At 44.1% G+C, this 22,110-nt stretch overlaps 1 protein-coding gene across 5 annotated transcripts in view; it reads right to left on the bottom strand.

Annotated features, from left to right (window-relative positions):
* Nucleotides 1–22,110, bottom strand: part of STOX2 (storkhead box 2) — a 149,164-nt gene that overhangs the window by 72,205 nt on the left and 54,849 nt on the right. The window contains exon 1 of one of the 5 annotated variants that reach the window (XM_005445360.3): nt 4,041–5,396. The exons of 3 other annotated variants lie outside the window; for them this stretch is intronic. In XM_005445360.3, the coding sequence (XP_005445417.1) occupies nt 4,041–4,206 (166 nt within the window). In that variant the 5' untranslated portion in view covers nt 4,207–5,396. Of the gene's footprint in view, nt 1–4,040; nt 5,397–22,110 lie in introns of those variants that run through there. One more of the 5 variants, XM_027814147.2, reaches the window with a different exon arrangement.

Here is a 22,110-nt window from a genome sequence, read left to right as displayed (position 1 = left end):
CTAGACCTTCCATCAAACATCCTTGAAACAGAGAATGAAGATATGTCTTCCTCCTAGAAATTTTAATTTGCACACAGATGCCATCAGTGGATAGTGGTGTTAAATACTTCTCTCCTTTCCCTTCTGCTTCAACTTGGTAATCAACCTCCAGTAACAGCGCAACACTGAGACTGATTTCTACCCTTCAACTTCAGAGCACTGAAACCTCTGCAAGGAAATTTTATAGCCAAGAACAACAACGTAATTGCAAAGTTTTCATAAGGTAATCTTCAAATAAGCATGCTCTGAATTGGTTTTTACCATTGTAGAAAGCTCTTCAGACACTGCTTCATGCTGCCTGTGCTAGCCTGTTACCCTACACCACCCCCATCTCAACCTGAAACACCACCTCCAACACCAAGATCTTCAATTGAAGTAGCTCAAGAAAGGCTGCAGAAAAAAAATTATTTCTTTCCAGAACTCTAGTCAGTTCTGGTAACTTTTAATGGCTGGGTCAACCACAGGGTGCAGTTCCTCTCCCCACTAAAACAAAATCCAGGATTTGCCTTTGTTATTTAGGAGAGAAAAAAAGCAAAAAGCTTCCAGCATTTCAAAAGCTATACGTATTATTTCGTGCGACTGCTTGAAGCCCTCCTAAGTTTCACTAAGTTTTATCCTGCTTGGCAGTTTCATACGATTCCTTTATTTTCCCTTGAAATAAACAGCAATCGATCAAAAACTTTGAGTGTATTCCCCGTTTTTCAATAATGTGTATGGCTTTTATTGGATTCAAACTTCTCAACATCTCTTTTCACACAAGGTCAAAACTCTACATTGTTGTAGTTTTCTTTTTCAGTGTTTTTTCTCCAAGTCAGTCCTCCACTGGGAAATTAATATTCCGCATGAACAATGAACTCCTCGCATGGCCTTTGAACCTAGTGGTTGCTAGGAGGCCTAAAGAAACCCTGGAGTACAGCCAATTTAATAGCAAGTATCAAGAGATTATTCAGCAGTAAAAATGTGTGATTTTCTAAATTCCCTGCTTTTTTTCCTTCTTACTTCCATCTCCCTTCATCTGTCAAACAATCTTTAAATTTCAGATGAACTGCATCTGCATCAATTTTCTGTAATTATGGGCAGTTTGTTCCCCAAGTACTGAAAACATCACTGCCAGCCACCAATGCTGCTTCTAATCAAGCAAGTACCAAACTGGTCCTTACTCAGTTTTACTGAAAGGGCTGCTTAAAATCAGGAGTGCTTCACCACTCTAGCATGAGGTTTGCACTTCCATTATACACATGGTTCTGCTTAGAGACTGTATTTCCCCCCAAAAAAAAAACACCATGGCATTGACTGCAACACCATTGCTCAGTATTTCTCTGTGCTGAAAAAAATACATATACAATTCTCCATGCCCCATCCAGGCAAACGTAAACATTTCAGGCTTTTTAACATCTTACTGAAGGCCATCCGACTGTCTGCGTTTTCATATTTTCCTAAGCAGAGTAACTGAGGCAAAGAAACCCAGGGTTTCTTTCCCACCCTCTACCCCCATCCCAAACAATGCAGCGTTTAATTAAAAGAGAACCACAACAATGGTAATGGTGATGAGGTTAAATGGTTGGATAAACAGAATGCAGCCCTCTGAAAAGCCCATGTGTTCGGGACCCTTTCTCCCCTGCAACATTCTGGGTGACAAAGAATGTATTTGTATTCCTGATCCCCACAACTTTTATGCCAGAGGACTTCCTATAGATTTTCTGCGAGGAAGAGACTTTCCTTCAAATAGTGAGAAGTGTTTCGATACAGTAGCCATTCCTCCCAAAACTACTACTTGGAAAGGCAGCGGACAACGATCCTTTAAAAATAAATGAATGTGGAAACTATCCATCAAGAAAGAACAACTGCATTGCCAGCTAAAAGCCTACTAAGTTGTTGTTGGTGGGTTTGTTTTGTTTTTAAACAAAACAACAACAAACAATTGCCGATTTTAATTTTCAATGTATTCTTCCCCCAACAACTTTAGCAAATTACTCAAACTAAACATGACATCTGTCCTCCTTCTCCAGTTGTTGCAATTGAAATCCATGCACTGTATATTTATAAACATGGGATTCAGGGGGTCTGGAGATTACTTTAGAACATTTATAGCAGATTACAAATTTATGCCCGCCCCCACTCCCCCCACCCCCAGCCAAGGACACAGGTATCTGCCAACAAATGGAGGGTGACACATCTGATTCTGCAGATCGCTGGTGTCTGACCGTCTGGTTGGATTGTACCAGTCTTGCCAAGATAAAGCTTTTACAGAGCCAGACTGCTTCCCTGAAGAATTAAAACCAAGCAAAAATCCACACCGCCTGGCACAAAATGCTCATGTGAGCTCCTTCTCTTTTAAATACACGCTTCCACACTGAAAGAAAGAAAGGCCTCGAAGTACAGACTTCAACAGAACTGACCCAGCATATCTTAACAGTGGGAATATCAGGATGTTCACGCAGAACAACGATCTTCACGGTATGGCCAGATTTGGCTTTCCAGCTGCTTTCAGGTCCTGCAGCAGCAACAAAACAAAACAGCCCCTCCACCACCACCACCATTCTCCTCTTCTTCAGCTGTTCAAGTATAAATTATCCTTGTCATTTCCTCTCGGTATGCGGCTTCCCAGGAAAGGGAAAAATCAGAGCAGCTATTGCCAAAATAGCACAATATTCTTACACAGGTGGATTTTTCAATAAAATGCGTATTATTTCCCTTGTGCTCGGGCATTAAAGAAAGAACAGTCACAAGACATTTTTAAAACATGAGAAACCAATCCTGACTAAAGAGATGTGTTTATTAGAGTCAGAGATAGGAAAGTGTGCATATAACTGACAACAACAATCTTTGGCTCAACCTTTGCAGCAGAAACGGGGGGGACAGGGCACAGGCTGAAAATGTTTTCAGTAATGCATAATAAACTCCTTTAAAGGAGGAAAAAAAGGGAGAAAACAAAGGTATCTGCCTACTCAACCTAAAATGAGCCTCAGAGGGAAAACGTGCCTTCATGATAAACTGGAATTTGCCATCATAGTAACAAAACGTTATGTCCAATCATCACAATAAGCAGGCAGCAGAACAACAAAGGAGGTTTCCAGGATTTTCTGCCCTCAGCCCCCTCCCCATCAGCATCTTTCCAAGTCTTCTTTCGGGCGTTTATGAAATGTCTAAATTCCAAGGCCTTTAAGATGATTCCAGGATGGAGCAGCTTCCATTAAACAGCATTGAGGCTTTCCGAAATCACACCAGCACTCTGTTGAAGGCCAAGCCTCTTCCCGATGCCTGCCTTTCCCTGTGCCGTTTTTTGTTTTGTTTGCGCTCCCTCTTTCCCGTGCACAAACATGTTGGTGCAGTGTCCGTTATTTCCCTACAGCCTCCCTTGAAAGCAATCAACAAACGAGTACACATGCACATGTGTGTTTCCCCCACATACGCAGGTCTGGTCTCCTACACCTCAAATGCAAATGTGTTTACAGTCATTTTCACCAAAGTGTTCTTTGCCTTTACAGAAACATGCAGCTGAAACCTGGAGAGCCTGTAACAAGGCAAGAGTATCTGCAATCACAGGTGACCCCTTTCCTTTCCAAAATGGAAAAGCACAAAAACCCGATGAGTTAACTAGTTAACTACATTTAAAGGGGAACGTGTGGGGCAGCTGTAAATATCCAACACATGCTTTTACACACAAAAGGAGCAAAGGGCTCCATGCTCTGTGCACCCAGTCATCTTTATCTGCCCTTCCACGACAGATGCAACCGTTTCTCTCATACATTTATTTCACTCAACTAATAGATTTTAAACACCATATTGCGAAGGCCCCGCTGTGAATCTTGCAGAGGTACAAAATGGTGGATGTATGCTTTTTTTTTTTTTTTTTTTTTTTTTTGCATTATGCATAACAACTTAGGCTCCCAGTCGCAGGCTCCCCTCCGTACCCACCGCCACAGCCTTCCCGGGCAGACGCACATCCCGCACCAGCCTCCCAATAAAGCTCTCTCGCATAGACAAATTATGTTACAAACCTGATGTCATGTATCCCCGTGATGCCTGGGAAATAAAAGCTGGTGGGAAGTGTTTGTGCAGCCGGTAGTCCTTCTCGCTGCGGGACCTCATGCGGTCTGAGGCCCGGTCGGAGAAGTCGGAGCTAGGCCAGGCCCGCCGCAAGGTCGTACTCCGCGTCTTCTTCATCCTGAGGATGCCCGAGCCTAGTCCTCCCAGCGCAGCATGGGTCAGGCCTTGCGGCTCGCCGGGTGTGCGCTGCCGGGCATCAGCCTAGCGCGGGTACCGCCGGGGCGCAACCTGCGCGCATCCCGCCGCTCCCTCTTCTAGGGCGCCAGCCGCAGGTCCCTTCCTTTTTTTTTTTTTTTCCCCTCGAATGATCCAATTTTACACACGTCCCACAATGCATTACACTTCATTTGCAATCGGTCCGGCTTACAGCTCCCAGACTTGCGTGGAGGAAAGGCACGTTATGTGGCTTCTCGGGCAAAAAAAAAAACCAAAAAAACACACAAGGAGGGGGGGGGAAGGGGGGTGGAGGGGGGGATGGGGATGAGAGATGTGCAGCGTGGGAGCTCGGGGGTCCCGAACAACGGCCCGATTCAGCCCGGCCGTGCTTAGCCAACTGTGAGCCGCCACACAAAAGGCCCAAACAAACGAGGAAAACCCCGCGGCCGCCGGCTGCGACCCCGACCGCGGCGCGCCCGGCGCTGGGGAGGCGGCGGCAGCTCCCGGCGCGGCGGGAGGAGCGGCGGGAGGAGGAGGAGGAGGAGGGCGAGGAGGCGGAGAGGAGCAGGAGGGAGGGCCCGCAGGCGCCTCTCCCGGCCGCGGGACCGGCGGAAGCAACCGCGACGCCCCCCCCCCCCCCCCCCCGCCACCGCCGCCGCCCCCCTCAGGCCCGCGGCGCCCGGGCGGCCGGCAGCGCCCCGCGGCCCCCGGCAGCGTCACGCCCCGCCATGGCCGACCCCGACCCCCGCCCGCCTGTCCCCGGGGCTGGACCGCCGCCGGCTCCGCGCTAGGGGCGGCCGGCGCGGGGGGCGAGGCCACCGGGGAGGCCACTAAACGCACCGCCCGCCCTCCGCCCCGCCGCTGCTGGAGCACCGGCCGCCGCGCCGCCGCCCGGGCTCATGCTAGTCCCGGCGCGGCCTGCGGGTCCCGCCGAGCCCCGCGCTCCCCCGTGCGGCGCCGGCCGGGGCTCGGGCCGGCTGGCAGGCACCCGCGCACAAAGCCCCGTGCACCGCGGGGGGCCCGGCCTCCTCCCGCACCCGCTCCCGCTCCGCCTCCTTCCCGTCCGTCCGTCCCGGCGGTGGCTCCTGCGGGGCCGGGGGAGGCGGGCGGAGCGCAGCGCCGGGCACCCCGCACCGCCGGGCTCCGGGCGCCGCCCGCGGCAGCCAATGGGGAGGGGGCGGCGGCGCGCGCGCCCCGAGCGGCGGGAAGCAGCGGAAGGGCATGGCGGGCAGGGCCCTCTCCCCTGGCCTCTGCGCCTTGCCCTCCTCTGGCATCGCTCCCGGCCCGGGCAACCTCGGGGAGAACGGATACAGCGGAGGGGAAGGCGCCGGGAAAGATCTGTGTCCCCGGGGCAGCCCCGCGTGGAGCCGGCAGGGCTCACCCACACATTCCCCCCTCAGCGATGTTGCCTGCCTTGTCCCCCCTCCACCGCTTCCCAGCCCTCCCCCGGAGGGCCTGGTCAGCCGCACCACCACGTTACAAAACCGCTGTGCCCCTCAAGGCTATCCAGGGTGGCCAGTCTGCCCGCCTTGCTGGTGGGAAGGGGGTCGCCCACGCTCTCGGCCTGGCAGCGTGTGTGCCTGCGCCCAAGGCGCCATCTTGAACTAGGCCAGGCCACTGGGCGAGCAGGGTTTTACCAGCTCCCGTTAACCAAAACGGAGCAAAGGGACACGGTTCTTCCTCCGTGAGACGGCTCTGAGCATGCTTGACATTGACGGTGCCAGTGTTAACCAGTGTCACATTTCTAAGAGCATGGAAAATTGGAGGACTTTAATTTTGTCAGTAATTGCAGATTTTCAGTAGTGGTGAAGCAGTAGAAGAATGACTATCCATGAACGAACTGAGCATCAAAGCCTGCAGACCTCGAGACATTACCCCTTTGCTGCCTTGCTGCACAGCCCTCACTTAATCCTTTCAGTGCCCACCTCAGCTCGCCTGGCTGTACTACTGTGGGCAGAACACTGACCAAAGAATCGTCCAGGGTTTCATGTCCAGCCATCCCTTCCACATGAGTAGAAATTACGTGAATGAAACCCAGTAAGAACACTGAAAATTAAGCGCTATGGGGTCCTTTCTCATTCAGTCTCATCTCCTTCCAACTGTATGAAAAGCCATCAGGAATGACATGTTTCCATTGATACTTTGTATACTGGTAGCAACATGAAAAAGTAACATGAGCAAAAAAAATAGCCTAGAGCTCCTCTGATAAAAATATATTTTCCATCATGCAACTTACTCATCTAGAAATTTACTCCTCAACCTACGCCAGGCTTATAATAGAGCATGTTTTCACCCTCAGACCAGAAAAACCGTAAGGAGAACTTCTAGAATCGTTCAGCTTTTCTCATCAAAGGCTGAGGTTGAGATAGATTGGTTAGCGCTACCTAGCTAAGTCAAATGTGAAAATCCTACCCTTTTTATCAGATGTAAAAGCAAATAAAATTCTACCCAGGAGCGTAAGCTCTCATTCTACTCTCTGAAAGCTGAATGAACAATCGCTGTGCATTTCCAGCTTTCAAGAAGTGGTTGAATACAGCTGGCCAGATAACTTCAACCTACGGCTGAACTAAGCTCAACCTTTCTCCTAGTCTAGACACAGCCCTAGATATCAATCTGTTCCATTAAAAAAGACATGAGACAAGAGACAAATAGGAATAAGCAATGAGGAGGAAAAATGAGGTCAAGCAGTAGAAAGACAGAACAAAGCGAGGGGGGGACTGGGGGGACAACAAACAAGACCACAGTGATCCTTACGCTGGCTTTCTGCATAATTGTTTCCAACTAAAAATATCTGAGTCTACTTTCAGAGCTATTCTACCAAGTATCAAATCAGAAACTAGGGGACAGCTCTGCAGCTGTCAGATAAAGCACACATATCCCAATTCTTTCTGAGCAATTTGCTGTGCACTAATGAATCAGTGAGGGTGCACAGAAGTCTTTCAAGTAGTTTTAATTGATTTGATTTCTACACTTGCAGGAATTGTCATTAAAGTAATACAGTACATACAACTAACACATGGTATCTTCTACTTATTCGCCTGTAGGAATCAGACTGGGTCGTAGTTTTGGGCACAAATAATAGGAAGCATTTTCATTGTGTGATAATTTTAAGCAAATAATAATTTGCTCCTACAACTATGAAAAGTTATTTTCATATTAAAATGGGGGGAGGAGGGAATGAGAGGAATAAGCAATTCATCTACTAAGGTCAACTTTCCCTTCCCAAATGTGGGGAATATATTTACTATTATATATTATATATAATATATTAATATATAGTGTGTATATATATTTTTCCAAAAAATTGGAAAAATACCAATTTTTATCATTTGGTATTTAAATGTGGGGAGATTCATTTAAAAGCAACTTTGGAGGCCTCCTCTCAGTACTGAGGTCAGCTAGAATTCCTTGTATTCAGTCTCCCCACAGTTCTCTTGTTCTGTTTCGGCTTAAAGTTTTCTGACATAGTATCTGAAAGAGTTCTTCTCTTTGAAGTGAGGAATTCAGAGCAAGTTTACTCCTGCTCTTGCATTGTTTGAAGTCGAGTGTTGTTACTGGGGTGAATCAAATATATAATTAAAAACCAAGTTTAAGTTTTAGTTGTTTTCTTTGGAAAAAGAGCTAGAACAGTGAGTGTAATTGGTGTTTTTGCTTCGGTGGCCAAACTGAAATAAAATAATTTTCTTCATGTGAACTGAAAGCTACAATTTGAGGGTTTAAAAAAACCCAACAAATTCACAACATTTTATTCCTAGACATTTTAAATTTTTTTTTATTATTATTATTTTTAATAAAAGAAAACAAATGTCTGGATTCATACGGCTATGTTAGAGCAGGGTGGGGAAAGAAGAGTTTCCAGCTACAAATGGCTGTCCTGCTTAGTGAATAACAGTACAATACCCTTATAAGCACAGTCTGAAATAAATAAAAATACGCTGTTTAATCTGACAATTCCAACAGGAGTGGGGAGGACCAATTTTCTTTGGCTGAAACCACTAGGAAGTTCTGTTTTAATTTACAAATATTTTCGCTTACCTGTTACACACTGGTAAAGTTTTGCCTAACTGCAAAAAGAAATATGCAAACAGTCAGACAGAGCTTGCCAGGAATAAGGAAAAATACTTCTTCCAAGCAGGAATGGAATTGATGGGACTCTAATCACTTGCTATTGATGATGAAGAGGAAAGGGAGATGGTTTCAATACCTTTTACCTTTTATTTATTCACCCCCAGCTTTTGTTTGTTTGTTTTACTAAAGGAAAGCATTGATTTCAGAAGCTTTTTTGCTGAGAATCGGATAAGGCATTTATTTTTATCATTTGGTATTTAAAGTTCAACAGGTACCATCTCTTTCTGGAACTACTAGAGGGAGACATGAGGCTTGGATGGATATACCATAGAGATGTTTGAGAAAAAAGCCTGAACTAAACCAAAAATAGGCATCCTGCCTCCATCTTAACCTAAAAATTTCTTATAAGGAATTGGCAACATAATAGTAGCCATTTCAAAGGCGCTGATTTAACAATATGCATTTCAAAAAAGCAGCTTAGGTACCTCTAAGACATTACAAAGGATTCTTATGTGTTCAAGCTTTCAGTCACAACCCTGCTTCAGTCCAAATTCATAGGGAGCCTGAAGGCTTTTGGAGAAGCAATTAAAAATCTTAGCTTCTGAAAACCTTCTGTGTTATCTATCAAAAAGTGAGAGAACAAATATTACTAAGGGTATCTATTGCATTTGATCTTCATACACACTCACTTATTAGTTGCTAAGCAGGTCTGTTCCCATTTTATAGATGGAAAATGGCAAAAAGTACATAACTGGCCCAGAAGAGTATAGGAAATCAAAACAAATACAATGTTAAAAGTCAAGGGTCCCAGCTTCCATTTCATAGACTTATTTTTCCTCAATTGGGAAATAATAATTACATAGCAGAGTACAATATGGTGAATTGTATATGTATATTTTATTTTTTTTTCTCTGCATGTGTGTGTGCTTATGCACGTGTGCATATATGGTAATTGCTCTCATGTAATGTGGTATTTCAGGTTTCAGTTGGGGCTACTTCTTTTTTCCTCCCCCCGACAAACAAGTTTCCATAGGGGAGAGCAGCAGGCTACAGTAGCCGAGTGGTCTGGTGTTACCGCCTCCGCTTGACTGGCCTGCATGAGGTTTACAAACAAAATAAGCATGTAAGTCAAATACTAAAATAAAAAGGGGAAAATAATAGGACACACAAGGAGGAAAGCAATCCCCCTCTTCGCTTAGACAAGCTACACGTCTAAAATCATTGTCTCTCAAACTATGCATTCAAAGCCTGGGTTCTCTCCTGCACTGGCACTACCTTGCCTGTTGCACATTGCCAACTGGCTGCCTTGCAGGGAGGAAATTAAAAGGGCTTCACTTTATTACTGTCAGCTGAGCTGGTGTCTGACAAGCACCCAGCACCACCAGAAGAACAGCACAAAGCCTTGTGGCTTTACTCTCTGCAGGTCTATGGTAAGGGTCCTTTCCCAGTCCCCAGCTTAAGAAACGAAGACTACAAATAGTGTTGGTATTAGTGGGACACAGGGGAGACTTTGTCCTTACAAAGGTCACAGTTTCCGGCAGCCAGGTAAAATAAGGAGCATTTTGTCATTTGTCAACAAGGGCATTTTGTGGCCTATGAAAACAAAACCATCAAATTCTGTAACTTTTTAAAAGGTGGAGATAGGATGCTGCAAGATGCCGGGAAGGAAATGGAGGGCCTATGAAAGTGGGAGAGGAAGAACAAAAAGGAATAAATAGAAAATATAGGGGAGAAAGCCTGTAGTACAAGTAGTTGAAAAGCAGTAAAGCAAAGGAGGGGTAAGAAAGTTGAGTGTAGGAAGGGGTGGAAAAAATATAACTAAGAATTTGGGGAAAACCACCAAACTCTGGTATAACATCACAGGCCTTGGCAATAGATGGTTTTGTTAGATCTACAGCCCTGCATAATAGCCTTCCTTTGAAAACACTTTACCTGCATTTCTAATACTAATAAATCCACGAGGGGAGAAAATTGCCCACTGCATAAACTCACCACTTTCATGTGTGGATTCTTGTGTGTCTGTATTAACAAGTCTGCAGAACTCAGACTCTAATAGAGATGGTTTTGTGCAATCCCTTACAGGTTAAGGAGGTCTGGCAAAAGGCTGCAACTGTCCTTGGCTGGAGGAAGCAGCAGTTTTCCCTCCCAGGTATTTGTAATCAATATACTGGTGAGAACAAACCAGAAAACTCATGATGCAGCACATCCTCTTTCACCTTAGACTTCGGACACACACTATTGATTTGTTGTCTCTCACTAGTACTTGTTGTTACTCAAATATGCAAGAGAAGCCAAGTACTTGTAATCTATGATTGTGGTCCAGGTCACAAAATAAAGCAGCCTGTCTTGATGGATCCGGCAAAGGCAGGCATGGGTGGCCTTCCAAAGGAAGGAAGAGACAGCAAGGGGAAAGTTGGGCTTTCTCCGACAACCCTCTCTCCTTGGAGAGACCATTTGGGAAACTCCACCAAAATGAGAAAGAAAAAATCCCAAGGGCAAAGGTGTAAGTGAAAAAAACTCCAAATATAAAAAAAAAGGAAAGTGTTTCAGAGCTTATCACAAGCAAGCCTTCAGTCTAACTCTAACTCCAGAACGCTATCAAGTTGTGTTATACTATGGTAGTAACCCTGACTTAATTACAGCACCTCTTAAACCAGTTTCGGATCATATTTCTCTCACTGTTGTGCTCTGGGAATGCGTGATGACAGGAATGCAGTACTGCTGCTGCACACATGCTGTAGCTCACTGATTCATTTTTCTGTGTGCTGGTTTATGCGCTGTGGTATTTATTTTAACTTGCATGACTTTTAAGAAAAACCTGTCTCTGTTATGAGAAGAAAAGCTGCCCTGTTTTGTTTTCATGCCAGACTTGATTGCATTTGTGTTTCCTCTGCACGAAAGACAATTGATGCAGAAGGGTTTAAATCTGGGTACCCAAGACTACCTGAAAATATACCAGTGTACCAAAAGGAGCACAGGCTGTAGGACACAGCCTTTGCTGTGATGCACGCTTTTCCTCTCCTATTATCACTGGCTCAAAGCTGATTAGTTAAAACGGATGGAAGCTCAGCTTGTAACTCCTCGGTGTACAAAACTAACTGGAGAGGCAGGCAAGCCGTGAATCCTGCACCGATTTTCCCACAGTCAAGTATTTATTAAACCTCTCCATATAATAGAATTCAAAACCTTGGAGAAGTGGAGTTACAGCAACTCAGTTCTTTCACTGGCTGCTCTTCCAAAGGATATAGGAGTGAAAGATGTGCCAAAAATGTTGGCCTCAGCTTTCTTGTTTTCCACTGGTGTCACATATCGTTAGTACCCTGGTATTTAAGTAACGTACTGATATATGGGGGCCAGCTGGACTGTGAGTTAGAAAGACAGCCTATCCTTCTGCTTTGGGAGTTGAAAAAAATAGAGAGCAAGAAGCAAGTAGGCAACGCAGATCCCACCAGCAGTAAAAGCCATTACAGATTATGTTTTTAAAGACTAATTCACATGTCTCTGTGTCTCTTCCCGTTCCTCGACAGAGCCTGTGTTTCTGCTTTATGCTCGTGTAACACCTCACAAGATTGTGAAGATGGCACCAAGCACCAGCCAGCCTTGGGCTCTGGTGAAGCTCCTGGCTGCCACAGTAACACAAACAACAAGCAGATTCTGCATGTCAGGTAGGTACCGTTCAAGGAAAAATCCATTGAGAAAGAAGAGAAAGCCCTTGGCTACAGCAAGTAGGCACTGTTTTGCATGTTGCATGGCTATTATTTATCAGGATATTAGTTTTAAACTCTAAATTCTTGTCTAGAGGAATTACTTGCCATACACAAAACTAAACAAAGCACCGCAGGCATGCTTGCAAAAGGGACAACGAACATATTTGATGGGCAGTCCTAAAAACCGAAGCAGCATACCAAGGGAACTAAATCCCTGCAGCTGCTGTAACTCCACAGAGCATTTGCAGTACTAAGTTGCCTCTCAAAATTCTTGCTTATACAGCTGGGCAATATAGTGAATATATTTTATAGATGAATATATATAGCATGTATAACAGGCAGAGATCTTAAAAACCTTAGAAAAGTTGGGAGGCCTGAAAATAGGCTACTCCACCCTTTGTAAACAACCTCTTGTCATGAATTTACTTCCATATGTGCAATGGAGCTCTGCCTATATTAAATAAGCTTTCAAAATAGTGGTTTAGCACTGGAAAGATATGGTTCCCACCCATCAGTTTGAAAAGAATGCAAGCAAGAGACAAACCCAAGAGTGAAAAAGCACTGATTCATCACCTGACAGAAAAGTAATTCAATTACTTCTTGGATATTTTATTAAAGTCTTGGATTCAGAAGCTGTCTCACTGGCATATGCTAGTATTTGGGCAGGAAAAACTCTAGAGAGGAGTCATAAACACAGATAGAAACTAGGTGACTCAACACATGCCTGACCCAAAGGCTTCTGGAAAACCAATGCAAAACTACCAGCCTGCATGTTCTCTGGACCAGACTGCAGCATTGCAGTCAGTTTGTTCCCATGAAAGTGGTACTCTTTAGGCACCGGTTTTCGGTGGGACCCTGGAGCTTCTCTGGTCTCTTCCGATGCTGCATTAGTGCCTGTCGGACTGGGACAGCCACCCTGCCTATTTCTGGTTACCACAGTTTGTTGCCACCCTCTGCTTGGCTTTTGAAGCTTTGACATTACCCACCTGTGTTCACCCAGAGACAATTTCCCATTGCCCTGTTCAGATGCAGGTTTATGCAGGCACCACTTGCACTTGCCTCTCTGTAGAAGCTGTTCTGAGCACTTCTCCTGAGTGCAGAGATTTTTGTATTCTAGTAGAGGAATAAGAAAAAAACATTTTATAGCACTGGGTCTTGAACTTCTCCCATCACCTTGTAAACAAGTTAAATTCTTCAGCAGGGGACTAGTCCAACAAAATAATTGTTGTCTTACTAAGTGACACCCTGCATAACAGTGCAACCTAATAAAGCAAATGTATTAACCACAGGGAGCTCTACCACTTTTTTCTATATAACCTTCTATATTACTGACTGGGTGTTCGTTGCTTTGTTATTAATTTGTTTTTAAATACAAAGAGGGACTTAAATCCAGCAGAGCGCTGTTACCTCCCAGATTTTCTGAAGGTCAGTGCAAGATCTTTAAATCCTCTGTGGAGCTAAGCAGAAGGGAGCAGCACCCAAAGATTCACATTAGCAAAATGTTTCTAACATAATGAGTGTCACACTGGATATAAGAGCAGTCTCTGGTGTGAATTTTTCAACCTATAACTTTCCTACCAGAGTCAAGGCTGAGAACAAGTGAAACATGTAGATGTTATGAAGAAAACCATCCCTTATTGTAAAGGAATATCATTGCAATAGCCCAATTGAAGTAGTGAAATTAAGTAAACAAAAATAAAATTAGAAAAATAAAGAAAAATAATATCTCTCTAGTCCTGAAAAGCATACTCCTGACTTTCACCATGGAAGTGTACTTACATCCTTTAAAGCAGATGGCACTGGCACAGGATAAGGTTTCTTTCAAAATGCTTTTTATATTATAATGCATTTTTTAAGGCACAGAAAACCATTTATACTTAATATTTCTGGAAATCTAAAAAGATCTTTTTCAAGAGAAGCAAACATCTTAAGTGAGACGATTTACATGAAAGTGAAAATTCCCAGCATTAGAATTCTATTTGAAAGAATCATGTACAAAATGAAGAGCTAGAAAGTCTTTAGTCTTCATTAAAACTGATCACTATTGAGCTGAACTCAATACCTACACAAGCCAACTGTAGTAAATCTTATTAGCTATGGTGCTCATCTCAGAAACTCTTGCAAGGAGTCACCATGTTCCCATACATAAAAATTCCAAGTGCTCTTTACCCCCAGCTATTCCAGGAATCAACAAATACTCAGGACAGACATTTCTTGGTTCTAACAGAAAGTAAAAGAAAATCCGTATACAAGTGCTCAGTGACTTGCCTTTGTTCTTTTTCTTGATGGGGGAGATGTTTGGTAACCTTTCCATCTCTCAGACAGTGTAAGGTAGATGAGACAATCTGCCTTCAAAACTGGCAGATTTCAGATTTGTCAGAGCATGATGCTAGTGCCAAATTGTTTTTGTCTTCCTTCCTCTCCAAAGATGGATCTTACTATTATCCCTGCTGATGGAACCACGACAAAATAAACACAGACATCCAGGTCTGAAACAATGATAGACTATCTGAGAAGGCATTTAAGTGCCCTCAGTTGTCCAACGAGTAAAAAGTTATAAAAACAGGTACTTCTTTTTATTGCCCACATCCCCGTGTCATTGCTGTGGTACATAAGAAAACACAAACCCTACGGGTTTCTACCCACCACATAGTAATTACTGAAATAACAAAGAATTGGAAAAAAGTATTTCCAAAGCCTGATGCTATTACTGAGCTGCCAACGAAAAAACTCTCACTAACACCCCTTAAGTCTGTCCTCCTGCACTCCTAATCTGAACACAAAAGGCTGGGTTTAAACACCCCCCCCACCCCCCACCCTGAGATTAAAACCGCCTGCAGTTTTCAGCTTCAGGCCAGCAATGACAATACTTTAAATCCTTGGCTACAAGCTTCATGAAGACACAGCCTACAGACAGTCCCCCCAAAGTTCTTTGAAATGTTAAATACAAAGCAGGAGGAGGTCATAAAGGAAATAATATTCCTTATAAAAGGAATGGATATCATATGCAGGCTTTTCAAATACATTTCTCTGTTGCTTTGCTTTCAGCCACCATATTCTCAATTCTGCTTTGTCTGAAGCTTTTGAAATAAAATTCGGGAATAAAATGAAACACACAAATTAGTGCTGTGAACAGCTGCCAATATTTGTTACCTTTTAGCTCTCATAAATCTCTCTGATGTATATTGTATTCTACTTCTTATCTGGAGAGACTAATTATTTACTTAATAAATGGTCCTACAGCAATTATCAAAAACCCAGCCACTTAAAAGTAACATATAGGTTTTATTGCATAATCTCCTGTAGCATCTGCCCAATTGTTTCAGTAGAAGCCAGTGTGGTTCCCTGCTGCACTGGAAATCCAGCTATCTTTCTCCCAAGAGCCCCCCAGTGCACATAAAAGGAACAAGGATTGAGACCTGTTTTATCCCCTCTTATCCCATAAATGAACAAGCCTTTTCTCCACTGCAATTTTTTTCAACCAATACAGGTAATTACACAGGAGGATGGGATTTTCAAGGTAGGTTTAAAAAAAAAAAACAAGGAGGGGGGGAAAAATCAGATTAGCATACCAGCTTTGCCAAGAAGTACTGTCAGCTTAAACTATGAGCAAGTTGCTTGCAGGGTAGGGGAGCAGGCAAACACAACGGTGCCCTGCCACTGACATAGGCGCCAATTGGAAGTGATGAGCTTTGTGGTTCAAAACTGTTGGTAGGTGGTCAAGTTTTCCTGTCCATTTGCATTCCCCTGGAGGCAAGCAGGGTGGTAGGAGTTTTATTTTTGGCCCCTGCCCCACCCTAAACACTCAATGCCTCTCCTTCCTCATTTGCATATCTTATACTCAACAAAAAATGAGTATTACACTCATTTTGAAGACCTTGTGTTTGGTTTGCTCACCTTGTAAGGTCTTGTGAGCCCAGTCTATACCAGTTTCTGGCTAGATGCTACCCCAGACATCCATAGAAACATCCCTGTCCAGATTCACAGATTGTGTAGTTGAGGAGGAACGTAACCGGTTGCCACAGTGATGTCCCCAGTCTGAAAAACCTTTGGACTTCAGTCTCATGAAAGGTACCAAGAGTTAAAACCCCCTTTAATTAGATGAAGTGGTTAATGGAAGCAAGCGCTCCAGCCAGCAGCAAATGTGTGGTTTAAATCACTGGTGATCCTGGCGAACTGGGCTACTGCAGTTTGAAGGTATTCAAGCTGTTTAATATAATATTTGCAAATTAGTGCAGCCCAGCCCACAGAAACTGCCACTGCTGTGACTACGTGCATGTTTGACAAGCTGTTGTCCTCTTTTTCTAGATATAAGCATATTATTGGGGTACCTTCACAGGAGGGAAAGCTTGTTCACAGAAATATTCCAGCTACAGAAAAGGACTGAAAGGTTATAGCAAGCTCAGGAACATCACATGCTTTTGGCAAGGTGAGATGGAGGAGGATGAAAGGCAAAGGAGGGTAAGCAGAAGAGTTATTGTTCCTTGATTAAACAAGCACAGAAACTATGATTACAGATCACAGACATCTTTTATAACATGCCAAACTAGCACACAGAAGAACATGCCTCGAAAATTCGGTCGCACAGGCAGTATTGGCTCTCCATGGTTTGAAAGAAGACGGGGGTCTTCTGAAATAAAGGCCCTGCCCCAACACCCTGGCTTTAGGCCAGTGATGTGGTACAGAGCCTTTGAAGTACGCTGGAGAACAGGCACTGCCAGACATAGCCCCGGCAGACAAAAATGCTCCTCATATTCAGTCCTCGCTCTTCATGGCAGGGAATCAACGGAAGGATACGCAGTGATCTCTGCCAGTCTGTTGGACTCCTTACCCCTCTAAAACAAGCAAGAACAAACTCCGGGTAGTTGTAACCTGCACCTAGGCTTCAGCAAAGTGTGCAGCTAAGAAAGTGTCCCTAGAGGAACCCTGGTAGGTAGGTAGGTTATTGTTAGAGGAGATCAGATCCACAGAATTTCCTAGGAGTCAGAAGCAATGATTCACGGACACAGTTCAGGCTTGCCTTGACTCACGCTGCTTGCAACAGCAACCACAGTCAGCTTGGTTTGTCCAAGAGAAAAAAAAACAACCTCAGTATGGACAAAACTAGTAGTAGTCTCTGTCCTCAGCTAAAGTAACCAACCACCCATTAATTGCAAAAGAATGTTAATGACTCAATATTAATTTTTTAACAAAATCACATATTTCTGATGGGTAAGACTTCTTGTAAACTTTAATGAGACATATACCGCTAACATTATAAAAGTGTGATATTTTTTTCATAACTGTATGCTGTCAACAACTCATTTAAATATTTTATTCTACTTCTTCTTTCAATGTAACCAGTCAGAGAAGTTTCCAAGACATTTTACTTTTTCCTTATTTAAAGAAAAAAACCCCAAACCAAACAAGAACACCGATCTCTGGGCACATGACTACAGTAACACAGATTACCCTTTTAGCCAATTGAGATGTTGAGTAGGCCACTTCAAAAGTGGTAAGATTGTGATTCAGAGAACAGGTTCCTATTTAACTGCACCACTTCAGAAAACTGCATTCTCCCTGATTGCTACGCCTTGAAAATCAGTGCTAAGCTTGGTGATTTCAGAACAAACAGACATGGCTAGAAGCACAAATTTCGCCATATCCATCTTCTAATAACAATATTCCACCACCCCTGCAACAATTAGGTAAGAAACTCAAACCTTCTAACTCATAAAATAATGTTTAAGAAAAGAGACCTGAGCTTACCAGCTGTAGGAAAATTCAGTGGTCAAAACCAAGAACAAATTCAGAAAATGTTCAGACTATCTTTGGCCTCTCAAAGAAAAAAAAGGTGACAATACGCATCCCTAATGAAAAGAACTGCACGAGTCCTTTCCAAAACAGGGTGCATAGCTTTGAATTCTGTTACAGAGATGTATGCAGCAATGTGAATACAAACTACTACAGGTACTACAAGCAGGAACATCTCCCAAGTGATGGAGGCAAGTTATCGGGTACTGAATGCTCCGAAAGAAACTTACACTTGCCCATGTTTGAACCTATACCTGCACGAGCTAGGGTTCACATTCACTGAAAAGGGTAATTACTGGGTTTAGATTAAAAATAAGTAACACCAGTAACAAAACAGTTATTCTGACAAACTGGATAAATCATGTTCATAATTCATGCATGAGTTCACGTTTGCTTGACTTTTTTGGAAGCCAAATTTTTCTTGGGTATCATGATTTTCATGGTCAGCAACAAAACATAATCACCCATCATTCCCAGGGATGAATGTGACAACTGAATTATCTGAAAATGGCAAGCTGAAGCTCTCTGTGATACATTTTTTTATCTGAAAAGCAGGCGAGGAAAACAATGTCGCAGAGAGAAGCAGATGGCCAATGAGTTATCACTCTTGGTCTGATGACTTATGTGGGCTAAACTTGTTTATTTACTTACATATTTGCAAAAAAGAAACTTTGCTTATGTTAGTGGCTGCTGTATTTTATTTTTTATATCTTATATACACAGTATATGTCACTACCTACACAGAACATCAGGGGATCAAGTATATACCCTCAAATTACCATGTGTTCTCCCACAACGACAGAAGTCACAGCTGATCCTTCCCAGGGCCAGCGAGTTAAGTGTCTGGTATGTCCAACATCGCAGCTCAAGAAAGGGTTAAAAGGGGATCACAGAGTCACAGCTGCCCTGCTTACTGGCTTGGAGACAGAACAGAAGTAACTCAGGTTCTCCAGGGCAGGGAAGTGAGCCTTTCATTACTGGCTAGATCCTTTACACGTCCAGGAACTGCTACCTCTGCGCGTTCACTACCCCCTGCTGATGCAGCCCCCTGTGCTAACCCTGCATGGCGCATGATGAAACCACTGTCACATGGTCCTGAAGCAACAGGCACTATTTGTGTGTCAGCGCGCCCCGTCATATGAACCATCCTTGAAAATACAGATTTCTTCTTAGATCATCTCACCCCCTCTTGGGGATTGTTCTCGTTATCTTCTGGGCATAGAAAAATAATGCAGCCTTTCCAAGCACATGAAATCCAATTATGAATAAATGCAGCGTTGGGAAAAGAATTAAAATATTTTAGATGACAAATCAGTTGTTGAAAATCAGGAAAGAAAGGTCAGTGTATGACCATTTAACCCCCTGAAAATCACAAGAAAGTATTTTCTGTCTGCAGTTACAGTAATGCTGCTGGCCTCAGCTGTGGTTAACAACCAGCCTTTCCATTGTAAAGGCTGTTGGTAACCACCTCCTGGCCCACGTTTTCTGGGCAAAGAGCTTTTACGTTATTTTCTCACCAGCAAAACTTTCACTGTGTTCTTGTACTGCAACTAAATAAGTAAAGGATTAAAAGCAGTCAGTATAATTTTACACACTGGCAAGAGTCCTGAAAGTAGAGCAAGGCATTTTTCAGTAGATTCTTTGGATTACCAGGACATAAATGTGATGCAGGGTGTGCTTATCGGCACCCTCACGGCCTGGCATGTGCTGAAAAGATCCACACAGGACGGCTGCATGGATCAGCCAGTTACAGATCGGTTCCTCTTTGCATTTTCACATCCATAGGTATCTTACCTATGGGGATGGGCAGGGGAGCCTCTCTGAACAAACTACTGAGCTCCAAACAAGTTCCTCTTGCAGTAAGTACCCCTGCAGCCCTGGGGCCTTCAGCAGGACCATGGTATGGCAGACCTCACCGCAGCAGTCCAGAGACTGAAGCCCAAAAGAAGTGGGTACGGTGCGGAAAAGCCAGGCTCTGAGCAGGAGCGCTCACATCTGACCCATCAACATCTGGTGCAAGACAGCCTGGCGCTGTATCTGGTGCAGCAGCTGAGCCTTTGTGCCAGTGTAGAGAAGTCTACCCCCATCCCTCCACCCACTCCGTGGTGTAGGAAGTGTTACACAGACAGACTCATGAACACCATCTGCTCAACTGTAGCATTTGACTCCCTTCCTCTGGCACATCATAGTTTGAGACGGTCTAAGTGCACTAATACAATCCTACATTTTCCATTGCTGCAAGTCGTGAAGAACAAAGTCAAAACGAACTTTTCGTCTCCCACAACATTGCTCTGAGTTTTCTAACTGGCTCTGCTTGCACTGCTGCTTTAAAAAAGAGAAAAAAAAAGAAATCCTGTGGTAGCATGAAGTTTAACTAGAAGAAACTCTTATTTCAATAAAAATTAACAGGCATAAGTATGCACAATACCGATATCTGTACAGGAACATAAAGTCTACAGAGGAAACAACTTTTTTTTTTTTCCTGTGGCATCTTTATTCATTCTACCATGAAAAAAGAACACTGAATTTCATACCCTAATGCAAATACAATGAAAACTTCTGTCCAGACCATCTTTCTAAATATGTGAAATCACTAGCCATCTTTTTTCTTATTCACACCCACATTTTAAAATTAAAAAAAAATATAAATAGTTTTGCAAGTGCTCGGGTTGTCATGTCAGTGGATTTATTAATCACACACAACAGTGTAGTGTGGTCTATTAATTATAGAATACATTACTTACAGCATTTCTGTAGCTTGGAATACAAGTAACTGCAATAGCCTCCCAGCACTCTGGGAGATACGACAGCTAGTTAGACAGACGCACGCAGTACAGAACGTACAGAACTCTCTGTTTTTAAAAGCTGTCCAGTGATTTTGCTTGCCTCATCTTTCATCGTGAAAAGGATGATGTTTTTAAATTCATTTTTTGCAGAAGTCCATAGTCCCACAACTGCAAATGCAGTCGCTTGGTTCTCACTGAGCTTCAGCAAACCAGGAAAAAAGAAGGAGAAAATCAGTTCCCAGCAGGCTCCAACTGAGAGTCCCAACAGCGGACACCCCAGCGCGCTCACTGCTCGCTCTCCAGAGCATCCCAGGGACCTCGCCCAGCACCACACAGGGAGCAGAGTTAGAAACAGCACTCGCATCTCCTAGTGCCAACCCTGCATCTTAGCAAGAGATGAAAAAGGTGCTCTTCGTGCACGTATTATCTGTGGGCTATATGTCAGCCTCCCCTAAACTGACAAGCATCGATAGAAGGACAGGGTAGCTTCTGAGACACACAGATAGAAACGATCCCAATCTTTCATTCATCTTTAATGCTAAACTATCTGTACAATGTGCCCTGAAAAAAAAAAAAAAACCAATTTAAAGGATTTTACTTTTTTGCTCAGCTTTATGCTAAAACAGTTCTGTTTGACGTGGGAATGAACTGCACGGGGGAAAAAAGGAACACGCTTAACAGCGGCAGTGATTTAAGGCAGGAAGAAGAATGAAGACTGCTCACAGGGCTCATTATCACACCAAAACCTTTCACCTGTGAGAGGAAGCCCCACCAGCCCCAGGCTCACGCTGCGGATCGACTTACATCTGAAAACTGGTTCTGCCCCAGCTCAGCCCAGTTCCCAGCAGGCATGCCTGCCTGCCTCCAGATCATCCCACCCGCCCCATCGCTGGCACTTTCTGCTCAGAGCTAGAAAGAAGGGGAAAGCAGAAGGATTCGAAAAATACCGATGCTTATCTGAAACTGTATAAACAAGTAAGCAAAAGGGCCAACTCCAAGCAAGGGGGTTGTTCCTGAGTCTCGTAAGATGCAGCGGTTGCCAACCTAAGAAAAATATGAAGCTGTTAAATGAAGCGCAAAAGGATGACACAGTTCGACACTTACTGAGTATTTGCGTGCGGACAGGACTGGCTTGTTTGGGATGATTAAAGCAATGCAGATCAAACCTTGGAGCGTGTACTTCTGAGCACACTCCCAAGCCTGGGCAGGCCAGCCGGCCACAGCAAAACCCAGCCAAGGGAAAAGCTGTTCCTCCAAAGGCTGGCAAAAATACGTCATGCACCACCCACCAGAAACCAGTGCCTGCTTGCTCCGGGCAGCCACAGCATCTTGGTACCCCTTGGTGTGTACACACCCTGCTCTGCGCCCGGCTCTCCCTGGCAGATGCAGGGAAGACAAGCCCTGCTCAAGCAGGGGAACATCCCACCAGCAGGCTGGTGCACCTCATCTTCTTGCACAAAGCCCTGCACGAGCCGCAGCTGCGAGGAGATGGGCTCCCGCTGCTCAGTAAA

The sequence above is a fragment of the Falco cherrug genome, chromosome 1, assembly GCF_023634085.1.
Source record: "Falco cherrug isolate bFalChe1 chromosome 1, bFalChe1.pri, whole genome shotgun sequence".
Classification (NCBI taxonomy): domain Eukaryota; kingdom Metazoa; phylum Chordata; class Aves; order Falconiformes; family Falconidae; genus Falco; species Falco cherrug.
This window is presented reverse-complemented; position numbering and strand designations above follow the sequence as displayed.